Source organism: Trichomycterus rosablanca, chromosome 18, assembly GCF_030014385.1.
Source record: "Trichomycterus rosablanca isolate fTriRos1 chromosome 18, fTriRos1.hap1, whole genome shotgun sequence".
NCBI classification, from domain to species: domain Eukaryota; kingdom Metazoa; phylum Chordata; class Actinopteri; order Siluriformes; family Trichomycteridae; genus Trichomycterus; species Trichomycterus rosablanca.
Genome location: NC_086005.1, coordinates 13,192,050 through 13,219,463, shown reverse-complemented (window position 1 = coordinate 13,219,463; position 27,414 = coordinate 13,192,050). Strand labels below are relative to the sequence as shown.

Genomic DNA, 27,414 nt, shown 5'->3' with positions numbered 1-27,414 from the left:
AATAAAAAACAGTACAAGAAGTACAGATCACACATTTATTAGCACATAATCACACATGGTGTTTACATTCAATCACATCATGAACAAATAAGACAAGCCATTTTTAACTCATTTGTGCTAGAAGTCCCTCGAGTTCTGGTCTTGTCTTAAACCGGGTCTTGTATTCTGCCTCGGTGTGCTAAAAATAAAAACAAAAGGTAATTATTTAATACAGCACTAAAACACCTTAAACAAAATCCTTGAACTGATGATATTAACAACTGAATTTTAATTAAAACCATAGAAATGCAAAAATGTATTTAAAATGATGCCACAGGGAATGCAATGTAAACTACACAAGTCTACACAAGATTTAAAAAAATACTCCAGTTTGTGCCCACAATAAACAAACTGGGGTAAATATCACTAATGTAGTATGTTCCACTAAGAATGTAATTCACACACTAATCTTTCTGTCCACTAAACCACTTAAATAAAATGCCTAAACAATACAAATAATAAAGTAACACATACTGTTGCACTTACCTCGTTTACTAAGAGCTGAACTCCCTCTGGCTGGTTTTTCAAAAGAACCTCCAAAAAAACTGGAGCCAGCGTTGCCCTCATTTGGCTTATCTAAAAACAAAGCACAAAAGGTTCACATTAAACATTAAAGTACCAGCCAGTGGCAGAATTGAGATGTAAATTTGAAAGCTCAGGATTTTAGCAGTGCTTGCCTAGTGTGTTTTACTGTTGCACCCCTCTGAAGAAGAGTTTTATGGTAAGCTTAAACAAATATTTAATTATAAGGCCACAACCATCAGAAGAATGTTTGGAGGCAAACAGTTAAGACAGTCACATATGTGTTTGTCACACGCCCTACTCTCAAGCATTGTGGCAATATAATTATGTTTTGATGCAGTTTTTGAAAGTCCTCAATCCTATTATATTTGCACTACAATGTCTCTACCAGTAAAAAAATCTGCAAGTGGTTAGTTGATAGCTGGAAAGTTCACAATAAACTTAAAAACAATTACTGTACCTTTAATGCTTTTTTTTTTAAAGAAGTACGCTTTAATCCTTATTTATTATCTTATTATTTATTTATTTTATTTATTTATTCAGTTAAAAAAATAAAATTCACCATGCAAAGTGATACAAAACATTCACTTCAAGTGACTTCCACTCATCGTAGTTGTAGTGTAAGACTTTAGTCTAAAATGTGAAGTGACTTCACCTGAACGACCCGCTCATGAGTTTTCAGAATCACATCAATATGCATCTTGGTGCCCTGCTCGGGCATGACCATGACCTCTGTGCTCTTAGTTGGCAATGCATAGCTTGAAAAAGAAAAAGCAGGGTTTAAAACATTTATTCAATATCTGCTAAACAAACCAAAATTACTTAATTCCTAAAAAAAAAAAAAAAGACTATGGGCTGTAGTAGCTATTAAGGTGGTATTGGCAGTGGTATTAGGTACACTTCTAATGTGAAAAGTAAACTTAGTCAAATGTATGCAAACGATAGGCAATTATTTAAGTAAAAACATTCCAAGATAAATACTCCTCAGGGCACTATATTTCACTAGATATTCAATGCAAAAATGATAATAAAATGTTAATAACTGTACTACACCAGAGGGTGCTACTTACCTTTCATCCACTTTAATGTCAAGGCGATTGCAAAGGTTATGGATGTATTGGGAGAAATGCTCCACCAGAGTCATGTCATAACCAGATACCCTCACATTCAACACACCATAATCCGTATCTGTCGCAGCCTTGATCTGCTTCATCTGAACTTTCTCCTTCTTCTTCTTTTGCTGTGCAAGTCATTTAAACGTTCACTATTAAACTTTTATGAAATATTATTAATCAGATTTCAAAGACAATATTCATTCAGTTTTAAGTCTTACCAGCTCTTTTGGAAGAAGGTACTTGTATCGACCGATTCCATGTGTGGGCATTGATTTGTACTGTCTGTCCGGCAATAAGACGACTAAAACAAAGCACAGCTTACATTAACGGACAGTATTAATGGAACAGCGTCATTCAGAAATAAATAATGAAATGCATGATTTTCTTTTATAATTATTTTATTGGTTTAGTCAGACTACCTGGTTGTGGCACTGGTTGTTTTAATACAGGGGTGCTAAAATGAAAAAGAAAACAGTGATTAAAACAAATTAATAATTACATAATTATTATTAATTAATATTTTAGTTTATTTTTTATAATTGAATGTTATGTGAATGTGAATTTTTGACCTGCCAGTAAGTCTGTGGAGTTTATGGGGTTAAACATAAACAATTCAATAAACTATAGACAAAGCAGACCTACCGAATGAGTGATACAGCCTGGACCAGTGCCCGAGCATTCTGGATAAGCAAAACCTGCAAAAAGAACAGGACTGTTGAGAGCTGTGTAGTTGTAGCATATAAAACCATAAATGGTTACAACATTTACTACTGCCTCTGGAAGCAACATCAGGAGTTGTGGATTAGGATCCATGGCTTTAGTTTTGAATGGTCAATGCCATGCAGTTTCATGTTCTTATGACAGCGTTCCCCACTACAGGCTGAGAGCAAACCAAGCCATGATATATGATTTTCAGTTTGCCCTGCTGTGGTTGTTGTGTTTAATTTTCTGTAGCTCTGTTTAAGCTTTTTCACTGCACTGTTTAATGTAATCTTTTGAAGCTGGGATTTAAATATGGGACTTTACTGCCCATCCATTCAGCCCGTTAGGCACAATTAGTCCCTAGTCAAGAAGGGTAACCAAATTTAACACAGGGACTTACTTAAAAGTACAGGTCACTTGGCAATGGAAACAGCTACTAAATGTGGGACGGCAGATTTAAAAACATACCGCACTATTGGGTACTGTGCATTGGTAAAGGGGGATTAATAAAGAACTGGACTGTGGTACATTGTGTAGTGATCATTGCTACAGCCTAACCCCTGTAGTAAAGTTTCTAAAGAGCACACGTTGAATATAACAGCCTTCTGGGGTAAAGTTCCAACTTCTCCAAGTCCTAATATTTTCAAAGACTAACAGTTATGGTACAAATGCAAAGCTTTATTTTTAATTCAGAGAAAAAACCCTATAGTAATTCACTTTAAAATGTAATTTACTATACAGAAAGGTCAATTTATTAGTCTTCTTTAACACATTTGGGTTAAACTGTAATGACGCTTGCATACTAGGTCTTCTCAAATTACATTAGTGCCTGATATCACTATGTTTGTTTATTAGTATTTTAACGTCATGTTTCACACTTATGACAGGTTACATTCATGACAGGAACGGTTGTTACTCATTACACAAGGTTCAACAGTTCACAAGGTTACATCGAACACAGTCATGGACAATTTAGTGGCTCCAATTCACCTCACTTGCATGTCTTTGGACTGTGGGAGGAAACCGGAGCACCCGGAGGAAACCCACGTAGACACGGGGAGAACATGCAAACACCACACAGAAAGGACCCACAGTCATGTTTCAAAACTTAGTAAAAAGCTATTCCAGAAGAGAGGTCACCCTGCATGTTAACATGCTTTGTTTTGAGTTGGATCTTTTACCAGAACGTATAAGTGTAATATTTGAGCGTCCACATACTTTTGACTAGGTGCACATACTGTATATGGCCGTATATATTAAACCGAAAGAATAACTTTAGCAGTTAGTTTACATGGGACTGACAGGCAATTTATCATGTACATTGGCCCAAACATCACTGAACATAGCACTAAACTCACACTTAGGCTGAATTCCAAACCCATCCTCTTCCCCTACATAACTGCCCTACATAGGGTCAGTAATTATAACGCATACACTCTGTATAGTGAACTACATCTCGCAACTCAGATGTATTTGGGATTCTGTCTGAACCTTCTGACACATGAGAAATGACCTTTATAAAGCATGCAATGAGTGCGTTATTAACATGAAAACGGTTTTACCTTTTTGGTTAATGTATTCATTGCCTCAATTTTCAAGTTTAAACTCCAACAAGAAAGCCGAATAAATAATGAATAAACATGTAAAATTAACACCTTAGTTACAATCAGTAAACGGCATTTCCTCCGCTCGTATTTGCCTCGTGCTTCCAATAGATTATGGCAAAGAATCTCTGTCGCCCTCTAGCGGTTCGGGGAAATCTCATTTAATTTTTATGTTTTGTTTACCACCACCGCTTTATCCTGGTCAAGGTCACAGTGGGCCTTGTTTCTCAAAGTCACTGGGCGCAATGCAGTAACACACAACGACAAGCTGATAGCACTGGTGGGGATTTAAACCCTGGATCCCAGCAGTAGTGGGTATGCAGCAGTAGTGGGCATGCGTAATATACCGATATGCCACCTGATTGCACTTTGGAGTGCCCAAGAGGACAACTTATTCATTCATGTATCTTCAGTGATTGCTTTATCTGGATCAGGGTTGCAGTGGATCCGGTGCCATCTTGACACAAAGTGCAAGAAAAATGCTCTCTGGCCGGGGTACCAATCTATAGTAGGGTCTACTACACTCTTCAGTTTTCCACATATTTACATTTCATTCATTTATTTCACTAACCAGGTCAGGCACCACCCAAAAACACTGCAACACAGGAGCACACCCTGAACAGAGCGTCAGCCTTAAGACATTCATCCACTTACGCACACATTTACGTATTTACTAAATGCGATTTAGAGCAGTCAGTCCACCTTCTACATGTCCTTGGGAGTTGTGACAAACCGAAAGTGTCTGGAAGAAATCAAGAAGTCACAGGAAGAACATGCCAAACTTTAGTAGGATCAAACTTAGTCGCTGTGTGTCACCCATTTTACTTACTGCTCCATGGTAGTTCATTTAAGACAAAAGTCACTTTCAGCCGCTCAGGTGGCGCGGCGGTAAAGTATGCTAGCTCACCAGAGTTGGGGTTTGAAATACATCTTTTCGAACCTCAGCTCTGCCTCTCCGACTAGGCCGGGCGGCTGTATGAACAACGATTGGCTGTTGTTCAGGGTTAGAGGGTAAAAAAGTCGGATCATAGGCCATCATAACTGGTGCGACTGCGGCCCCTGCTGGCTGACTGATGGCGCCTGCACAGGGCTGAGGAATAATGCTGATGGGGGTGTGGCCCTCCGTGCACAGTCCCTGTCAAGTGTATGAAATCGACTCGTGCAGGTGAAAAATGCAGTCTGTACTGACTGTACGTGCCGGAGGGGGCGTATGTCAGTTGAGAGGCGTCCTCGGTCAGCGGTGAAGGGTCGAATCAGTATAGAGGACGCAATCAGGGTAATTGGACACGACTAGACTGGGGGATAAAAATCTAGCTGCTCAACCATGCCGACAACTCAGCTAACTGGTAAATATTCGTGTCATTTATCAGATTTGATCTATTTTTCACTTATTTTAATGCATTGTGCTGAAATAATAAAGGCTTTGTCTTTTCTAAAACCACATTTGACCAACTAATGTCATGTTTCTACAGTGTAGTAGCCACTTCTTCTTTTCCATCATAATACTTATACCAGTAGTGTGCAGTGCTGGAAATGAGACGGTGGTTGTGTGTCTGACTCACATGTATGTTAGTTCATTACAGGGTTTTAACCTGGTGACGCTGGCACTCGGACTGGCACCATGATGACCCTTGCGCTTTTAAAGAGCGATGACGTAATGGCAGCATGACGTGGCTCCTGAGCGAGTCAACCAAACCCGAGTGGATCAGAAGTAGATCCCGCCTCTCTGATCTATACTGATCACTCGCTCACTCCCTCGCTTCAGCGTAGTGGATCACTCCAGATTTGCTGTGTAATTATTTATTTATTACATGTAGTCAATACTGTCAGTCTCAACCTTTTTTTTTTATATCTATTTATTTTTTAATGTTTCTTTTTTTTAAGTTAATTGGAATATTAATATATAACATATTTACATATTATAATTATTTCATAATGATAAAAGTAAAGTATTAATATTAAAGTTTAAAAAAAATCTAATTTATAGGTTATATAAACATCGTCATTATCATCAGTAGCACTATTATAATTATTACATGGTTCCATATAACATATTTAATTATTTAAATATTAAATGTATTTAATAATAGATTTTTTTTAATTATTCAATAATAATAATGGTATAACATTACATAAAATACAGATTTATTTTAATATACAATATATTGTGTTTTACAACAACAATATAATAATAATTATTATTATTTAGGGTGACAGATCTAATGCTATATATTTTGATATAACATTAACACAAATGTGTTGTTTTCAACTGTCTACGAATATAAATATTAAAGCTTATATCATGTTTTATTACAGAAGAAATATTATGGTTACATTCCAAATGATTCTTTTCGTCCTATATAAGTGCACTACTTATAATGTAGAGCAAAGTCTGATGCACCCTATAAAGCGCACTACAGTTCTAATGTTGATGGATTGGAAATGCAGCCTTTAAGCGAGCTGTCCATCAGGACTGAAACTATCACGTTAGGTTGAGTATGGCCGAACTCCTCCTTTAGTGCTAGTGATGGAGTTGAGCTGGAAAGGCGTCGCTAAGTGAGCTGCAACTTAACGCAGAGTTCAAGTGAATTCAGGAATATAAACATTTTAAACTGGAATCAGACTGGATTTACCAGCATTGATAGTGTAACCAGTTTATCTGTAATACAGAGCAGTCATGTCTACTGCAGGAGACTTCGGGAACCCGTTACGGAAATTTAAACTGGTGTTTCTTGGGGAGCAAAGTGGTAAGTTTTTATTATAAGTATTATATAAATGTAAGGTGAATTAACGTATTCTTATGTCTTATACAATAATATTTTCTATTTATCCAAATTTCTGTCTAGATGCAAATTCCGCCTTCTATGCTGTGATAGGTTAGTTCGCTCTTAAGGCCATGCTACCAGCCAATCGTTTCGCAGATCTGTAATACTTGTAGCCAGTCATATCGTAGCAAGCCGGATTTGCCCGAATGCAGGTAGGGGGAAAAAAAATCCATTATTAGCAATAGCTAACTTGGATTTGAACCACAGCTCGTAAAACAATACCTAGGTGTGTCAGCCAGCTATTTACTTTTATACAATAATGATTTATTTTGCCTCACGGGCACTAAAACTACCAGCTGTAATGTAATGTTTTTACATTCTGTGTCTTCATGAGGTGAACATAAGCTTCTGCTTTCAGTCATAGTAATTATACACACATTTGCACTTTGCAGACATACAATTACTGACTGTAGAGATGTTTTTGTGTGCAGTTTGTCATTACACTTTACCCTCTCTATTACCATTTCACTAATTCTCAGCACATGGGTGACACAGGGTGTTTACATGTACAGATATCTGATAACCACAAGAAATCTGATTTTGGCAGTAATCTAATTCTTTGAGGAAAACAATCTGCAAAAAAGGGCAGTTGTTAAGGCACTTGACTAGTAATCAGAAGGTTGCCGGTTCAAGCCCCACCACCACCACCAAGTGGCCACTCCTGGGCCCTTAAGCAAAAGCCCCTTACCCTCTATTGCTCAAATTGTATTCAGTCAAAGTTCAGTTGTAAGTTGCTTTGGGTAAAAGTGTCTGTGTAATGCTGTACATGTAACTGTAGTAATTGCTGTGTGGGTAGTAAAAGCTTAGTGGTTGAGGTCCTGGACTAGTAATCAGAAGGTTGCTGGTTCAAGCCACACCCCTGTCAGGTTGCCACTCTTAGGTCACTGAGGGTTACCTTTAGCTGTAATGACAGCACAAAACATGTGCAAACCAATCAGAGAGAAATCAAATTACTGCAATAATTTAATTACCAGTGTTTATACGCACTTAAGTAATCTGATTATGGGACCTATGGGGACAACATGAGTCAGTCGCTAATCTTTGGACGACTCAGTTTATACAGTTAGAATAACTTAAGTTCTACAGTAAGACAAACTCGTACTCAGACTGCGACTCTAAACCCACAAAGCTTTGATTAAAAATGTGATTGTTTAAATGACTTATTTGTATATTGAGGGACAGTGGTAGGCTAGTGGGTAGACCTATGGGCTATCAACCGGAAGATTGGTGGTTCAAATCCAGGCTCTGCTATGCAGCCACTGTTGGGTCCTTGAGCAAGGCCCTTAACCCGTACGATGGCTGACACTTCGCTCTGACCCAAACAAGCTGGGATATGCGAAGAAAGAATTTTATTGTACTGTACACTAGGGTTGGGCGATATTGCCGATTTTCATACCGTCTTCAGGAAATACCACGGTATACGGTATTACGGTATACGGTATTACGGTATACGGTATTACGGTATACGGGGGGGTGTCGCGGACAAACTTTACAGTGTACACACTTGAGTGTAATTACAATATTTCAATGTTTTATTATAAAAAGATTTAACAATCTGAACGTCAAACATTGCTTATCTTGTCTGATCTATAATAAATACGCATAAGTATAAATGCATGTGTATCAATTACACTTTAACACAAACATTAACACACAACATTTTGGCATTGTAATCTCTCTCTGCCCACACAAAACAGAATAATAGCAGGCTACACACTTCAATATATTTCAAAAGTTAACTGCTTAGTTTATAGTTACAGATATTTCTTAAAAGTGTATGAACGTGTACGATTAGTTATGCCTGTAATCCAGAATTAAGTTCTATACCGTAACAAAAAATATGAATGTAAATGTTCATGTTGTGATGACAGTGATGTAAAGTAATGTTAAAATAATTCAAAGTCCAAACATTTGAGTGGTTAACAAGAACGCTACTTTACATGTCACACAAGCTCAGTGCAAAACACGAGCACGGAAACGGTACAAATCCGATCTATTCCCTACACACTCGCTCCCTACGCCCTATAGTGCGCTTAACATTCTTAAAGGGCCAGACAATATATTTTATAATTCACATTACACGACAGGTGAGACGTTCTTTTTTCTTAATATAGCGCTTTTATTTAGGAAAAAATAGTTCTTACATAGGCAGGAAAATCTATGGCAGACAAGAGTCAGAACAGCGGATTGGGCGTAACGTTATTATTACTGTTTGCTCCTTTTTCTCAACACTTGTGCTCGATTTACACTGAAGATATATTTAGTAAATAAGTACATGTCCGCGCATGCACGTGCTCGTGTTCATTTCCGGTTGAACTAATAAAAAATGTTGATTTTGAAAAATTAAAAGACGAGCCGTTATTCAGTTTCTGCTTGTTAGCTCACAGCTAACGCTAGCCAGTGTGGCTCTTCACTCGTCTCTCTGTGTTATCACCAGTAAGCACCCCACAGCCAATCAGCGAGCTCCAACCGCCTACCCCTCCCTTACTGTGGATGCGCGCATGTCCTAAAGTCTCAGTTTTCAAGGTAAACCTGAAGCAGAAATTTGGCGCTTCACATTTAAGAAATACCGTCACCATTTTTGAATACCGTCACCATTTTTAAATACCGCGGTATACGGTAATATCGTCATACCGCCCAACCCTACTGTACACCTGTATATGTATATATGACAAATGAAGTATATCTTCTTAATTAATTTGTCATTTAATATCAGTAATCAGAATTTACCCAATATTTACAGAGTTTTTATTATTAAAACTGTCAGACTTACAAAGTATTGTTTACTAATTTCATACACACATCTCAGTTATCTGATAAGGTGGTATAATCATGGCATGTGTTAAAAACTTGTAATTAATTACCTTAACACCCAGGCGAAGTCTTACAAATAATGATATTTTGCCGCTCAGGTGGAGCAGCGGTAAAAACACACGCTGTTCACCAGACCTGAGATCTCAAATACGTCGTATTGAATCCCGGCTTTGCCTGCCGGCTGAGGCTGAGCGGCCACATGAACGACGATTGGCCTGTTTTTTAGATAGGGGCGGGACTAAGCCGGATGGGGACGCTCTCTCAGACTAGTGCGATTACGACCTCTGCTGGCTGGCTGGTTGGTGGCGCCTGCAAGGAGATGGGAAAGGAGTGCGGTAGAGGGTGTGGCTCTCTGTACACAGTACTGTACTGCGCTGCACTCGTCAAGTGTAGGTAAGATGATAAGATGTTCGATTGATTGCTGTGCACGTGTTGGAGGGGGCGTGGAGCAGCCTCGTCCTCCCCAATCAGGAGCAGGGACCAGCATTAGTGAGAGGAATTGGATGCGCTAAAGTGGGAGAAAAAGGGGAAAAAAAACAAAAACATGATATTTTTAATTTTGTTAACACACTCAATTACAGTTTTTCCCAAATGTTTATAACTTTTCCTAAGTGCCTCAGTTTCTTAAAACTCTAAACACAAACTGAGGAGTTAACTACTTTGTCCAATCTCTTGCAAAACATTACCATATTCTTTCTTCTCAAAACTGATTTATTCCTTCTATCACAACAATACAATAAACACTATTATGAACAATTCAGAACACTACCATTAAGTGTTCATGTATGTTTTGGCTTCATTAGGCCATGTTACACATTCAAATGTGTGTCCAAGTGTGTGAAAATTGTCCTTTTTTTTGTTTTGGGAATGTGTTGGGTCCCTTTTGTCCTATAATAGCATTTAAAGTACTACATGTAAATGTCAAGTCAAGTCAACTTTATTTATATAGCTCTTTTTACAATAGACATTGTCTCAAAGCAACTTTACAAAATCCAGGACCAACAGATACAAAAACCCCTGTTGAGCAAGCCGAGGGCGACAGTGGCAAGGAAAAACTCCCTGAAAATTACAGGAAGAAACCTTGAGAGGAACCAGACTCAGCAGGGCCCATCCTTCTTGGGTGGTCTGGAGGATACTTTAAATGAATAAGATTTACACAAATCATACAAACACAGAATTAAAATGAACTAAAAGTTATAACTAGCAATAATAAATAAATAAATAATAATAGAGTTAATACTCAGTCCAGTCTGTAATAAAGTCTGTAGTGAGTTCTTGACATTCTCGGTGCAAACACGCCAGGTCCCGTCACATCCGGCAGGAGCAGCATTGTTGGCACGACAGTCTTGACTTCATTCCTTAATCTCGGGCAGGTAAACATGTTTCCATCAGAAGGACCTCGGGGTAAAAACAGAAACTGTAGTTAAAAATGTAAATGCGAGTGGAGTAAAATATCAGTTTTACAGAGAGTTTTAGACTCCGGCAGCCCTAATTATTACAGCATAACTAAAAGGGAGAGCGAGCAGGTAACAAGGTCATGAAGGCTTTCACAGGACATCAGCACCCACCTCCCCCACCATCATCAAACCTGAGTGATCGGACAAGAGAGGCAGAACGACAGCAACCCAACATCCCTGATCACCACAAGTTTCTATCACCAAGAACCCCCAAGCTCTGCGCCTTTGTCTATACTAATCAAAAGCCTGAGAAAATAAATATGTTTTCAGTCTAGACTTAATGTGTCTTAAATCACACAGTTCACTATGTATTATATGTTAGCTTAGTCAAGACACCATTTACTTATGCAAACTTTCTAGTGTCCCACTTAAATCTTTTCAAATCTCATTAATGCTGGGTTAAAATCCAGTTGGCTTCGTGATCAGATGATTTTAGTGTCGAGATGACATGCACTTGGGTAATCTGTTTATGGGGAACCTCTGAGTTTACATTAGTCAGTCAATCAGATTTCACAGATTGGTAGGCAGACGTACTATCTTACATTTTAAATAAAATAAATTGTACCTTACATACAATACATATTAGGATATGTACACTTTTGAAGACATGTACTTTTACGTCAGCACTTACTGTTAATACAACAAGCAGCTTGATGTGCATCATAACAGCTTTGATTTTAATTGATATTTTGATCTCTAGGCTAGCCCAGCAACCATTTACAACCATTGCTGTTGATCCAGCTGTCCTAAAAGCCTGTGGAGTAAAGATTTTTACTCCCCAAGGCTTCCTCAGCTGTGTGCATTTTCATCCATTAGTTGGTATTATGAAGTACACAGTTTTTACCCAGCACCCAAGCAGTGAGCAGAGACTGACTTTGGCATGTCCAGTTAAAGGGAGAGTGGTATCAATACAGAGACTGTACACCTGAATGAGTAAATAATTTAATGCTGGATTTGACACCTTTTCTGATCTGACTCACAACACAAATAACATTGACTGACAATATGACAAAAACGCTGCACATAAATTGCACCATAGATTTTACTCACTGTTAAAATATTCTTTTAATACCATCTGTCCATGAGCTGGGGCTAATGTGTACAGTCGTACCTTGTAACTCAACATCCCCTAAATTCAAAATCTTTGAAACTCAATGCCCTTCGTCAAGAAATTTGTACCCTTAAACTTAACGTGTTCAGTTTTTTTTTTTTTTATGTATTTATTTAATTTCACATTAACAATGAACAGTCGCTTTGTTCAGCACTTGGCCTGAGCGGTGCGGTAATACGTCATCAAAGTGTGCATATGAGACGAATCTACATTTGTGTGGAACAACTGCCAGATTCACTCTGAAAGCTCCACATGTATCTGTGTTTAGCTGGATTTTCCTCACTGTTTCACTTTTAAACTTGTGTTACAGCTCGGGGGTAAGAAATTGTAAGAACCAGCTTTTTATTTCAGTGTTTTTATATTACATTTGTGGTGTTTTTTAGCATATAAGTGTCAAAAACAACCTCATTATTTTACATAAGCCTAAAATGGGACCATGGAACGCATTAACAGGTTTCCCAAACATCCTTGTGGGAAAAAATATCTTGGAACTCAACGCCACTCCCAGAACCAATTAACGCTGAGTTTCAAGGTACCACTGTATTTGGGAAATGCCACAGAACATTCTTGTAAACTACAAAAGCAAATTCAAAACTCAAGTTTTTAGAGGGGTAGTGATGCAGTGGTGAGACAGTGATGTGGAACACTGATATTAAATTATACTAAGTGTTTAGCTTAATAATGTTATCAAGTTGAGGGGAAATTACTTTGGTGATATGGATATTGGGTTAAATATGTCCCTTAAATAAGTAAAATTATGTCATAGAGAGAGTAAAACACGTTTAATGACTTTTTACTTTCCTAAATGCGTCAAATTAAAATTACATACAAAACATGTCCAAATAACGTAATACAATCACAAACAGTTCTAATGTATAGCATTTAGACAAAGTAAAGGAAATCTGATCCTTGCTCTTTAGTAACTAACTGTGAGGAGTTTTGCATGTTTTCTCTGTGACTATGTTTTCTTGGGGTGCTTGGATTTCCCTTTACCTTCCAAAAACATGGGAAAGGTGGAATGTCTGCTTGTAAATTGCCCCTTGGTGTAAATGAGTGAATGATTAAAGGTGTGGCACCCCTGTTATAGCTTGGCACTTGGTTCAGTTTGTATTCTTGCCTTGTGCCCAGTGTTTCTGGGTGCATCAGACCCACCTCGACAAATGACAAGGATACAGCATATAAACATAAAACAGTCCCATTTGTTTATATTTTAATATTAGAAAAGACTTTTTAGTGCCAATCATTTAAAAAAATGCATAATGTTTCCATTAGGTCTCAGACCTAACTCCTTATAATCAGTGTGGCAGTATAAATCAAGAAACGAATGCATTATGAATCAAAATACAGCCTGAGGAACATGGTCAAGTCCTTACCCTGCTTGTTACAGACACACTGGTCTATTTTTCTTTGCCTTTTTATTATTAAACGCTTGGGGAAATGCATATTTCCTCAATCACTGGGATTACACAGCCTTTCCTAATATTACAACATCGTTTAATGTTCTGTAATACTGTATATTGCACAGCGCTTTTACAGTATTTTGTCCATACAGTACACTCATGTTCTATTTTGAATCACAGAGCACCAATATATCCTGTCCGTCAGGGGTTCCTGTTTTTTTTAATCATTTCTTTTCTTGAGGCTTTATTAAATGGGTGGAATAAGGGAGGAAAGGCGAAAGTGGTTCCCTGTGTGTATAATATAACATTTAGTGAATAAAGAATAGTTTGATTATTGTTGTATTGCCGGCCCACTCATTTCCAACTCAAGTTCTAGTTCCCTTAACGGCAGCTGCAGGATCCCTCCCAAGAATGTCAGGAATGATTCCAGTGTATAATTAGCTCAAGCATTGGGTCATGTCTATCTCCCTTTACCAGCTTGTGATGTTTCATGCTTTTTAATGAGATATTTCTAATTACAGTAGATCAGGACAAATGAAATCTTTCTATTACTGTGTCTGTTATAATCATTAGTTATTTTGCTCGGCTATGACAGGTGAGGTTGTAGATACCAGCAGTGCCTCAAACTGTTGCCTTTTTAAAGTTGATTCCAATTGTGCTTGGGTGGGTTTGTTTGGTGCCAATATAAAAAACACCAAAGGAGCATGAGCTCTTGTCAGCATGATGCAAAATGATTGTGTATTTTGGATCAAAAACATGTCAACAGCTCATTCTAACTACTGAAAACATTTCAACAGCAGTGAAGCCTCAAGCAGTCGCTAGCAATACATTTTGCATCCAATATAATGACTGCTTTGGTGTACTGTTATGTACTATAGGTAGGGTACTGTGCATACTGTAATAGTGGCTATGATCGCCCACATCTTAGTGTAACTTGTTTTTTTGTGTGGTTAAAATTTGCGTGATTTTTTTTAACAGTCAAACCCCCCTAAATACACACACATACTTATTATTATTATTATTTTTAAGATAATAACAGAAATATTTAGAAATATGTGATTGTATAATGTGCTGTTTGAGATGCTGTTTTTCTTTGATCAGCCGATCACTGACCTATAGTAAATCCAATCGATCAATCACTCATTTCTTTCTCTTTTCTTTCATCGCTGCGTAGATGTAATAAATAGTACCCTAGGCAGGTGAATTCTCCATCATGCTGGAAAACACTTCACTGAAGTCATGACTGCATGCTTAGCCTTCCTTAACATGCAAGAAAATAACAAGGAGTAAAAGGCAAAGTTATCTTTAGGAATCTTTTTTTGGGATGCAGAATAAAGTTATAACAATTACCTGTAAAAAATCCAGATCAATTATAGATCTAAAAGTTTGAGATTGAACAGTCAACAGTTTTCTAGCATTCACAGGGTTTGAACTGACAACCTTTCTGGTCTTAACTGCTGTGCTTTTTCTGTTTCATAGTTGGGAAGACGTCACTGATCACCAGATTCATGTATGACAGCTTTGATAATACCTACCAGGTAAGAGAAATTACATAAAGCACATGTTTTATTTCAAAACTTGTCCGAATGATCGGTAAAATTCCTTAGCAAAGCTTTTGAGATGATATGTTTTTAAATTTATAACCTTGATGTTTCCTTTTAATTTACAGGCCACAATAGGAATTGATTTTCTGTCGAAAACAATGTACCTTGAGGACAGAACAGTAAGTAATGTTGGGCAAATCTTTTCCATTGCTAAGTCCCTCAGAACTCAAAAATAAATAAGAAAGAGTGTTGTTAAATTAATGTTACTTTTTAGTTTTTCTTTAATATAATTTCAGGGCACATATAGACTATGAGGTTTTTTGACTTTGTGCTTATAAATAAAAACAAAATATGGTACTAAATAAAGAGGCAATTTTTGACAGTTACAGTTTTAAGGCATCTATAGTACAAAATAGGGATGTAACGATGCACTCTACCCACGATGCGATGCGGTTCACAATACTGGGTTCACGATATGATTTTTATCCAATTTTTTAAACAAAATTTAATTGAAGACAAATTATGACAAAGTTTACTTTTATTATTTTTCTTTAAAAAAATATTTGTATTTGTGCTTATCTTTTATTTATCTAAATAATGAATGCCCTTTTATTTTTGAGGTAGGTACAAACTATGCAAAACAATGCTGCACATTTCCCTTTTTGTGTAAAAAAAACTGAAATGAAATAAATCTCACATTAAATAAATAAATGAATAATACAGAAAAGTAAAGAAATAGAGAAAGTATCCTCACATAAATAAATTTGGCTGGAAAATTCCGAACCTGGCAACCCTTTAGTGACGTCAACCAGGCGAGGTGAATAGCGCCAGTGCCCTCTGCTGTTTAAAGTGAATATCGATTCGTTATACATGTAAACTGATGTGAATCGTTACACATGTGAATAGATTTTTAACTGTCTTGTGGTGCATCGTTACATCCCTAGTACAACATAATTTTAAAATTAGGAGTATATTAAATAACAAAACTAAAGTGGTTGGACACTTCCCTCTCACTGTAGATATTATTTATTACTTACAAATTTTTAATGTGTAAAAAAATTACTAGCACAATATTTTGATGGCAACACAGAACACTTTTGTATTAATAGCATCATATAGTGTTTTTTGCTTTGGCATATTTTGTAAATAAAAGCAAGCTTTGTCTTGTCGTTGCAGTTTATAAAATAAAATTAAACTAATTAACATCAGTACTTTTGTTTTAATTCTTCCAGTCTAGTCTAGTCAGCTTGTTTTGAAATAAACGAGATAGGGGTGGATGGACCTCCTTGTACATCTCATATTTTTTTTATTTGTCCCAGTTTTATTTACTGCATGCATCAGTTTTTAATGCCATTTATATTATGTAGTTTTTTTTTCAGCAGCAGTACAGCACGGTATGGTTATTAATCTGAACCCAGAACTATTCCTTACCTGCTCAAGTGCTTTTAATTATTTAACATTACAAGTGTTGGGCAGATGTAGTCCACTGCTGGAGTTATTCTAATGTAACCTCTTTATCATTTAGTAATTGGAATGCAGATTTTGTCAATTACTGAGTGATTACAGACAATCATTAATAAATGGTTAACCATAAAAAGCTCACTGAGTTGTACATCAACACATCATCATGCGGCGGTCAGAAAAATGCAGAAATACAAGTCATTGTGGTTTATTGATTAGTTTAATTGATCAACTGAATTACTTTCTAGAGATCTATAACTCTGCTCGTATTTAAAATAATGTAAGTGTTTAAGCCACACCCACTCCGAAAATTTTAAAACCAGTGCCTGACCCCACAGACTGAATGGGCACAAATTTCCACAGTGTGAAACAAACCACAATCTTTTTGTTTTCTATTTATTTATGCATTTCTCCCCCCATTTTCCACTGCTGGGGATCCCTGAATGCATTAGAGAAAGGTATATTTCCTGCTCACACCTCCTCCAACCTGTGCGCGGTCCTTAGCGGACCCTTTCTTATTTACCCATGCTTCAGCACAGGCATTTCTATCTGCTAATCAGTGTCCTTGCACAGTGTTTGAATACCCCACCCACATAGTCCGTACATCCCGCCCTAGCAGACACGGTAGCCGATTAGACTCTGCTGCAGACACTGACAATTATGCCCGCTAGATGGCGCACAGCCGACCGGTGGCAGTGCCGAGTTTCGAACCAAGGAGTTCAGCATCTCAGCGCTGGTGTGCTAGCAGAATTTCCTGCTGCGCCAACAAACCAAAATCTTGTAAAAAGCTTCAGAAGAGTGGAGGAGATTGTAGCCACAAAGGTGTGGTTGTGTTTTGAAATAGGCTGTCCAACAAGCTCATGTAAATCTTATTTTATATTAAAGATGCATCCAAGGTGTGGGACTTGTTTTATAAGTTTCCTGTTAAACATATTCCCTTATTCCCTTTGTAGTGAAAATACAAAGTCACTTTATTAGAAACATTCCCAGTTGCAATAGGAATGGATGTTGGAAACATTTCTTTGAGATTTTGGTCCATGTAGGCTCAGATTTTAAATTGGACGTTTTACATGGATCTGACAAGTTGTGTCAATACCAATAAATAATGATTATGGATAAATATAAAATATGTAATTACACATTAATACATTTGGCGCAAATGTAATGGAACTAGGGCGGCTCGGTGGGTTGCACTGTCGCCTCACAGCAAGAAGGTTCTGGGTTCGATCCCCAGGCGGGGCGGTCCAGGTCCTCTCTCTGTGGAGTTTGCATGTTCTCCCCATGTCTGCGTGGGTTTCCTCCGGGAGCTCCGGTGTCCTCCCACAGTCCAAAAACATGCAGTCAGGTTAATTGGAGACACTGAATTGCCCTATAGGTGAATGGGTGTGTGTATGTGTATGTGTGTCTTTCCTGCGATGGACTGGTGCCCCGTCCAGGGTGTTACTGTATGCCTTGTGCACCTCCAGCACCCCTCCGTGACCCTAATTGGATAAGCGGTTAAGAATGTGAGTGAGTGAGTTTTGGAACTGGCACAGATCACTTGGTAATAGAGCCGAACATGTGGGATCATGAATTAGTAACCATACTGTGCTGCCCTGTGAAACAGAAGCGTTATTTGGTCTCATCCCCCTTTTCTTTTATTGCATTATAATGTCATTCTGTTTATGCTTTGGTTTGGTTTTTTATTTTTTTTACCTCCCTTTTTTGTTCTTTACTCCTTTCCATCCCACCACACACAGATCAGGCTCCAGCTATGGGACACGGCGGGTCAGGAGCGTTTTCGTAGCCTCATTCCCAGCTACATCCGTGACTCAGCTGCTGCTGTCGTAGTGTACGACATCACAAGTAGGTACCTCGGACCTGCTGTCCAGGCAACCCCGTCTCCTCCCTTTCCCTCTCCTCTCCGCCCTCCACCTGTCCATCCACCTCCCACCTTTCTCTTACTGCCTCCTCTTCCTTGTCTTTCTCTTCCTCCCTCTCTTTCCTCTTGCTGCCGATTCTCGGGGGCTTTGATGGGTTCGGGTAGGTGCGGCTGCAGCTCTGGGACACGGCCGGGCAGGAGCGCTTTCGGAGTCTCATCCCGAGCTACATCCGTGACTCCACTGTTGCCGTGGTAGTCTATGACATCACAAGTGAGTGACGACGGGGCACAGCAAAATGAGAAAGAGCACACAATTGAGATGTGCCATTTCAGATTCTTCTGCTTGTCTGCATTTCCCCCCACAGATTTAGTCTTTATTTATTACTTTAGGGTGGGTTTTTTCTTGTTTGTTTGTCTGGGTTATTTTTTATTTTTCTGTGTTTTGGGTGATTCTTCATTGAGTACATGTATGCAGCTATGAAACAGTGTACTTCGGAATCACATAGATCACATGATATATGTAAAATAATCATAAAAATAAATGTAATGTAATTATATACAGCTATGTGAAGCATGTGGGAAGCTTTAGTCTATAATTCATCTGATGTACGATAAATCAGCACCATTTTTGCCATTTGTCACAATTTGGCCTCCCACCTGTCCCTGTATGGCTTCCTGAGTATTACCCTTATTCAGATGGTCCTTGTTTCTACACACACTGTCCATTTTATCAGCTCCACTTACCATGTAGAAGCACTTTGTAGCTCTACAATTACTGACTGTAGTCCATCTATTTCTCTACATACTTTTTTAGCCTGCTTTCACCCTGTTCTTCAATGGTCAGGACCCCACAGAGCAGGTATTATTTAGGTGGTGAATCATTCTCAGCACTGCAGTGACAATGACATGGTGGTGGTGTGTTAGTGTGTGTCAGACACAGCAGCGCTGCTGGAGTTTTTAAATACCATGTCCACTCACTGTCCACTCAATTAGACACTCCTACCTAGTTGGTCCACCTAGTAGATGTAAAGTCAGAGACGATCGCTCATCTATTGCTGCTGTTGGCTGGATATATTTTTGGTTGGTGGACCATTCTGAGTCCAGCAGTGACAGTGAGGTGTTTAAAAACTCCATCAGCATTGCTGTGTCTTATCCACTCATACCAGCACAACACACACTAACACACCATCACCATGTCAGTGTCACTGCCACTGCAGTGCTGAGAATGATCCACCACCCAAATAATACCTGCTCTGTGGTGGTCCTGGGAGAGTCCTGACCATTGAAGAACAGCATGAAAGGGGGCTAACAAAGCATGCAGAGAAACTGATGGACTACAGTCAGTAATTGGAGAACTACAAAGTGCTTCTTTATGGTAAGTGGAGCTGTGAGTGTAGAGACAAAAAGGTGCTTTTAATGTTATGGCTGATTTTTGTATAGCTCTTGTAGTTAAAGAGCTATTACAGATTCAATTTTTAAATACAACAAAGCTTCTAGTGTCCTAGGATAATGTAGTTCTGTTACGTTGTATCACCAACACACCATTTTAGTCTTTGCTTGTGCTACTGTTCACCTCAGAATAAACATGTTACTCAAGAGATCCTGTCCTTTTCCTTTCTCCTCTACCTTTGTTTGTCTATTTATGTATTTGTCTATAGTTTGTGTTTTCATGCGTGATTCTTTTTCTTCTCTTCACACTAGAATTTCTTATATGTCGTTTCCCTTTTACTTGTGGAGGTGAAGTAAACATATCTATTTCCCCTAAATGTTTTGACAGATGTAAACTCCTTCCAGCAGACCACAAAGTGGATTGATGATGTCAGAACGGAGAGAGGAGGTGACGTTATCATCATGCTAGTGGGAAACAAGACAGATCTTGCAGACAAAAGGTGTGAGCTAGAAACAGGATTGGTGAAATACCTCTTACAGGAAGCATCATGCAATGTACTGCAGTTACACATAATGTATTGTGAATACCGAGACAACCTGATATAAGATTTCACATCGTTCTATAATGCTTAGTTCTTAACTTGTTATTTTCTGCAGGCAAGTGTCTATTGAAGAGGGTGAAAGAAAAGCCAAAGAGCTAAACGTCATGTTTATTGAGACTAGCGCTAAAGCTGGCTACAACGTAAAGCAGGTGAGTTTGTACCCGAGCCAAAGCATGTCCTTTACCTCTGCTTCTGATTCGCCTCGTATTAAGACGTTTAGCCCTTAAGAGAAACTAGTATTTAAGCTTTTCCTTTAGTTCTCCAGAGTTTGAAGCTGAATAGGTGAAAGAGGGGTGGTGGTGGTGGTGGTACTCTTGATTTGTGACACACTGATTCTTCGCTGATTCTTCCTCATTCAATTCTAAAGAAGGAACTTGAGAAACAGTGTTGTGTAGGTGTCAGTCATTAGTGATGAATTGTCGTGGCTGACAGCAGTAAGGTCATGCATCAGCCATAAATTATAGATGTTCCGACTTCACATTGATCTGAAAGAAGCCTTTACAGAATGTTGCTTGGGCGTGGGTGCTTCAGCAGTTTCTTCTGACCTTGTGTGGTATTGACTGCTGCCTCTGTATTGATGCTTTGATAACAAGAGCATGCTGTTTGTGTTCTCATGCAGCTTTTCCGACGTGTGGCTGCTGCCCTGCCCGGCATGGAGAGCACACAGGACAAGAGCAGAGAAGACAGTATCCTTTACTCAGTGGGATTCACACGTGCGCGCACACACACAAACACACACACACACAAACACACACATACACTGCTTTGCATACATTTGCCTGTGAACAAAGCACAGAGTAGTTTTTCTATGGCATAGAAATGTAAAACCCAAAAAACATTGCACTAAAGTTCTATTTAATTACAAAACCAACATAGAAAAAGTTTGGACTGTATGAAAAATGCAATGTTTTTTACATTTACATTGATTGTATTTCATTCCAGATTGATTGGAATTGTAAACTGTTTAATGTACTGCACATGTACCCTATTATTTGGTATTTCATTTTAATTGCTTTAGATTACACATAACAGGAGGCACGGTGGCTCAGTGGATAACACTGTCGCATTACAGCAAGAAGGTCCTGGGTTCGATCCCCAGGTGGGGCATTCCCGGTCCTTTCTGTGTGACGTTTGCATGTTCTCCCCGTGTCTGCGTGAGTTTCCACCGGGTGCTCCGGTTTCCTCCCACAGTCCAAAGACATGCAAGTGAGGTGAATTGGAGACACTAGATTGTCCATGACTGTGTTTGTTATAACCTTGTGAACTGATGAACCTTGTGTAATGAGTAACTACCGTTCCTGTCATGAATGTAGCCAAAGTGTAAAACATGCCGTTAAAATCCTAATAAATAAATAAGTTGATTGCACATAACCAATTTTTTGGACATTCCAAAAAGGAATATAAGCTAACACATCCTTTACAGAAAACAAATCCCAATACTAATACAATATTAATTATAAACAGCAACAGCAAATAAACAGTAATTGTAAAAAAAAAAAATTGATTTTGGTTCCATGTAAAGAATATTGTTTTTTAATTTTATTTAGCAAATTAAGAAAAAATGGAATTGTGACAGGGGTGTAAAAACTTTAGCAAAATAAAACTGGAGACTTTGCAGGCCAGCTTCACATTTACAGTTTGCATTATATGTATTTTACATAATGCACAGTATCCATATAACACAACAGTGTTGCACAATCAGTTTCTTTATATTTTCTGTGAAGAATTATATTCTGATACATAGTCAAGCAGAGCAAAGACAATGTGGGAAATATCTATGGTAAAAGCAATTAGATAAGAAATTGACAGCAATACAATATTTTGCTTCTTTACTCTCCTAAATAATAACCTCAGAATATTTATTATCTATTGTTTTTAACTGGCTTTAAAGAAAGTGCTGTAATATTTGAGTAAGCACACAAAAGTAGTTGCAATATAGTACAGTGACTGTTGCAATAGTACAAAGAAACCAACGAGCAAAGTCCAGGCAAACACAAAAGACTGAGTGGAACCCACAGGAATTCTTGAGACCGAGAAGGCGTAAGAATCAATTTATCAAATAAAATCCTGGCTGTGAACACAATGCACAACAGCATTGTCAGCCTAACAGTGATTTTGGAATCATACGTGAGAATAATCAAACCATTTTATTATTAAATACTGATAATAATAGGTTCTGTAATAGATTGACGACGTGTTCGGAGTGTGTTACTGCGTTGCACCTGGCGATTCAAAGGATTGGCCAAATTGCCCATAGAAGCATACTACACTTTCAGCTATTCATTCACATAGAAGAAACCTGTAGAATAAATTATTTTACTTATCATGTTTTACCTCTGCTCTATACTGGTCAGGGTCACTGTGGTTTCCTTTGAATCTTCGGGTGCAACGCTGTAACACACCAGTTCCCTATTGCACTGATTTGACACATGTGCAACCAAACTGCCCTTTATAATGAACAGTAATTCCTGCACAGGGCCTACACACCAAGGAATATGCCAGACCCATTCCTATTTCACTCCAGGTCTCACTGTTGTATCAACAAGGAAGTGCCATCTGATCTGGAGTCCTGCAGACATGTCCCCTCCCTTCTTTAGCTATGCCAAATTGTGCCTGATCAGGCCGGTGGCAGCTCGACTCTGTGGTGTTGGGTTAGCGCATTGGACACTTAGGTGTCTGTGTGGTAGTCCATGTACCTGGGTGCACCACCCAAGTATAACCTACATGTGGGAAACAACAGACTACTTTTGGCTTGGCAAAATATCAGCTGATTATGTATTTTTGCTGAATAAATGTGTTACAGTAGGAACCACTCATAAAACAGCCCCTACTTTAGTTTCTTATCCAGTAAATAAGTGTTTTTGCTTTTTACTAGTCACTGATTATTCCTTAACTGCTCATTTTCAGTGATCGACGTAACGCTGCAAAGTCCTCCAGAACAGCCTGTGAGCGAAAGTGGCTGCTCCTGCTAAACCTCCTCCGTCTACATTCTCCATCTTTTGCTTTCTCTGTCCTGCATTCTCCTTCTTTATCTATCCACATTATTTCTTTTTTTTATTTTGGTCTTTCTCTTATCTCAGCCTCATTATCAGTGCTCCTCCAAATGCAGAAACCTGATGAGCACTACTTCATCCATCATCCTGAGCACTGTGCTTTCTGCTGACTCACTGAGCTGACCTTAAGCTTCCCGAGCACAATGGGGACTGGAAAGGTGTCTCATTTTATTATTTCCGTTAAGCTTCCATGTTTTAAACACCTTACTTACCTTTTTCGTCTGAGTGCAGTTGAGAGCTATGATATACAGTACTATGTTGGCATTGATGACAGCCAGTGAATTAAAATTAAAGTTGATGATAATAGAAATGTACTCTTCAGACATTTAGGTTAGGTAAAGTGGTAATTGGAAGGGCTATGACATTATGCCTTGCATGCTATGAGCAGTGCTATATTATTGGGTAATGCAGGCTGAAGCAGACTTTTCTGATAAAGCATGTTCTTATATAAGTGTAAAATAAATGTGTACAGATTGGTGACAATATCCCGGTAGGCCTGTCACGATTATGATATTTTATCTGACCAGACCTTATTTTGAAAAAAAGAATTTCGCATATCTGCCTACATATCAAAATAAGGCTTTTCTTCGGCCAGGCTACGAATTATTATACTGTAATAATGTATACAGTTAAAAATAATTTCAGTTGGGGGCCGCTCAGGTTGCGCAGCTGTAAAAACACTCTGGCACACCAGAGCTGGGATCTCGAATACATCGTATCGAGTCTCAGCTCTGCCTGCCGGGTGGGCCGGGCCGAGCAGCCACATGAACAATGATTGGCCTGTTGTTTATATAGGGGCGGGGCATTAAGCCGGATAGGAACTCTCTCATATCTGATGCAACTATGACCTCTGCTGGCTGGTTGAAGGCGCCTGCACAGAGGCGGGGAAAAGAGTGCGGATCAGGGTGTGTCTGTCCGTACACAGAGCTGGTCCGCAGCTGATCTGGTCTAGTGTAGGTGACAAAATGCATATGGCTGCTGCACATGTGTCGGAGGGGGTGTGGGTTAGCTTCGTTCTCCTCAACTCAGAGCCGGGGCCAGCATTAGTGGAAAGGAAGCATGACTCAATCGGGCAATTGGACGCGCTAAAAGTTGGAAGAAGAAGGGGAGAAAATGCATAAACTACATCAGTTGTTCTGGGATTCACATTATTTCTGCATCTGTTATTTTAGTGTGACTGAATAGTTAAACATTTTATATTAAAACTGTCACCATAGACTGAAAGAAAATTGTCCAGGTGGTCAAGAATCAACTAAAATAAAATAGGCTGGCAATGAATTAGTAGATGCTTAAACACATATAACACTGTCCACAGCCAAACAAGCTTATAGTTACCAGAAGCAGTGTAAGAACAAAGCTCCTGCTATTTCTTTGTCCGTGTAATCAGCAGCAAACTTCTGTCGAGGTGTAAGGTGTGTATTGTTTAGCATGGTAACCTTTTTAGTTCATGGTGATGTTGAGCTTTCTTGATTGTGGACAGCCACCTTGTTTCATATGATGGAGTGACATAATGACCACTAAGGAATTAAGAAGACATGCTACAAAGATGCTATTTTTACACCATTAAAACAACAGTCTAATTTGCTGTATGCATATTTTGACCTAGACAGGCCACAATAAACTTAAAAAATGAAAACAAACCAGGCGCTCAGCACGCAGGCACACCAGAGACTTTTTGAACTCGTCGGTTCGAAACTCGGCTCTACCATCTGGCTGGGCTGGGAGCCTACACGAACAATGATTGGCTGTTGTTCATACAGGGTGGGAGCCTGACAGGGAACTTTCCAGAGTTGAGGGATGTGTTGATCAGGGTGTGGCTCTCCGTACACAAAGCTGAGCCGTATATGCACTCACCTCTTGCAGGTGAAAAGATGCAGTCGGCTACTGCACACGTGTCGGAGCTTTGCTCTCCTCAACCAGGGCGGGGATCGGCTTGATTAGAGAGGAAGCATGATGCAACTGAGTAATTGGAAACGCTAAAAGTTGGGAGAAAAAATGGGAGGAAATGCATAAGCAAAAAATATGAAATAAAAACAAAGCAACCAAAATAATGAAGTGTGTTGCAATCATTCAGTCACAGAAAATAAACAGTCGCAAAAATATTAGAATACAGAGACTGCAATGACATGCCTGTCTCTTATAACAGGACATAGGAAGCCTAGTGGGTAGAGCTATGGGCTCTGCTAAGCATCCACTGTTGGGTCCTTGAGCAAGACCCTTAACCCTGTCTGCTCCAGGGGCACTGTAAGGTGGCTGACCCTGCACTCTGACCCCAGCTTCCAAACAAGCTGGGATATGCGAAGAAAGAATTTCACTGTACTGTACACCTGTATATGTATATGACAAATAAAGTATATCTTCTTCTTCTTCTATAAGTGTGTTTAAACACATGATGTCTACTGTATAAAAACAGCCATTAAGAAAGATAAACAACTTTTGGCTGCTCCCATATTAAGGGTCGCCACAGTGAATGTGGTCCACATGTTTTTCCTGATGCAAAACTCTTATTTTAACCCGGGCTTAAGACTGGCATTGAGAGGGCACTGACCCCACCAACCCCTGGACATTCTGTGCAGACACAGGAACGACTGATAACCCTGCTAAGATTCGGTCCCCAGATCTCAGTGGTAGTGGGATAGCGTTCTTTAATGCTGCGCCACCCAAGAGCCGGAACAACTAAAATATATTTACATTTACATTTTATATTTTTAGCATTTAGCAGGCGCTTTTATCCAAAGCGACTTACAAGACTGACGGTTTACAGTCTAAGCAATTGTGATGGGGCTTTACCCAGCGACCTTTCGATTACTAGTCCAGTACCACTAGGCTACAACTACAAATATATAAAAGCTATTAATAAATACTCACAGAAGTCGTACAGTGTTAACTGTTCTTTACGAATTCCAGCTAATGCTGTACAACAGACAAAAAAAACATGTGATAATGTCATGATTGTGACAGGCCAGTGTCCAGGTCCAGATGTTTTCTGTAGAGTGTGAACATTTTCAGTTTGGATAATACAAGCTCTGGCTGTTTTTAAACCATGGCTGCCATTTTTGATCTCCTTTCCTTTTTTGATCTGTGGTTTCTGTATCACAGTGGAATAAAAGTACGTTTATTAGGGTTTGCAAAGTTAGGAATTTTGTTTTATATATTAGGGGAAGTATCATAGATAAACCTGGTATCAATATGCGGGCATGCCTTTGAAATGATTTTATAGTGCTTCCACTGGCATTTGTTAGCGTTTTGTTTGATTTAATGTAATATTTACAGTTTTCCCTTTATGTATTGGTTTGGAGTCAGCTATGTTGATTTGTAATATTTATTTGTAGTGATTCAGCGCATTTTTTTGCATTTTAATTATGTGGTCATTACACTTCAGCTTTTTCAACGTCTTTTAAGAATGCAGCTCAAGATACAGTGCAATTCATCATTTGTTTTTCCGTTATTGTTGACTGATTTGCAGGAGAGTCCATGTCTGTATGCTGCACAGTCATTGTTTTTGTCCCGAATGGTTTTTAACTGTCACTGCTGTTTGTGCTGCTGTGTTGCTGTAAACAAAAGTTCATAATTTGCACTGCTAGAATACGTCGTGTCTTATTGAAAAATCTAATAAAGACCTTTATTAAGTAATGAAAATGTGCTTTTGTTGCCTTGGTTGTGGTTTATTTATTTATTTTATTTTTTTGCATTTTCTCCCCATTTACCTCCTGATTTAGCGCAGTCAATTTGGCTTCCGCTGCTGAGGGATACCTTAATGCATCCGAGGAGAGCACGTCGCTGCTCATGCCTCTTCTAACACGTGCACAGCCCTCCTCTTCTCGCCCCTGCACTTTGCACAGGCGTCTTTTCTGCCAATCAGGGTCTTTACACAGCGTATGAAGACCCACCCTTCCACACATAGTCTGGTCCCCA

At 38.8% G+C, this 27,414-nt stretch overlaps 2 protein-coding genes across 3 annotated transcripts; one reads left to right on the top strand and one right to left on the bottom strand.

Annotated features, from left to right (window-relative positions):
- Positions 1-21: 21 nt before the first annotated feature.
- mrpl48 (mitochondrial ribosomal protein L48) lies at positions 22-4,075 on the bottom strand. The gene is made up of 8 exons (XM_063014187.1): positions 3,941-4,075; positions 2,319-2,371; positions 2,096-2,130; positions 1,895-1,977; positions 1,632-1,801; positions 1,217-1,319; positions 526-615; positions 22-178 (listed from the first exon to the last, which is right to left on the bottom strand). Exons 1-8 carry the CDS (start codon positions 3,959-3,961, stop codon positions 104-106), a joined length of 630 nt encoding a protein of 209 aa, XP_062870257.1. The 5' UTR covers positions 3,962-4,075; the 3' UTR covers positions 22-103.
- Positions 4,076-6,516: 2,441 nt separating this feature from the next.
- On the top strand, positions 6,517-27,142 carry rab6a (RAB6A, member RAS oncogene family). Of its 2 annotated transcripts, none has more exons than XM_063013773.1 (8): positions 6,517-6,729; positions 15,069-15,127; positions 15,259-15,312; positions 18,334-18,439; positions 20,233-20,344; positions 20,502-20,595; positions 21,066-21,132; positions 23,354-27,142. In XM_063013773.1, the coding sequence occupies exons 1-8, from the start codon at positions 6,660-6,662 to the stop codon at positions 23,416-23,418; spliced, it is 627 nt and encodes a 208-aa protein (XP_062869843.1). In that variant the 5' UTR covers positions 6,517-6,659; the 3' UTR covers positions 23,419-27,142. The 2 variants fall into 2 exon arrangements, with proteins under 2 accessions (XP_062869843.1, XP_062869844.1); XM_063013774.1 differs by lacking the exon at positions 6,517-6,729 and adding an exon at positions 6,944-6,959.
- The last annotated feature ends 272 nt before the right edge of the window (positions 27,143-27,414 follow it).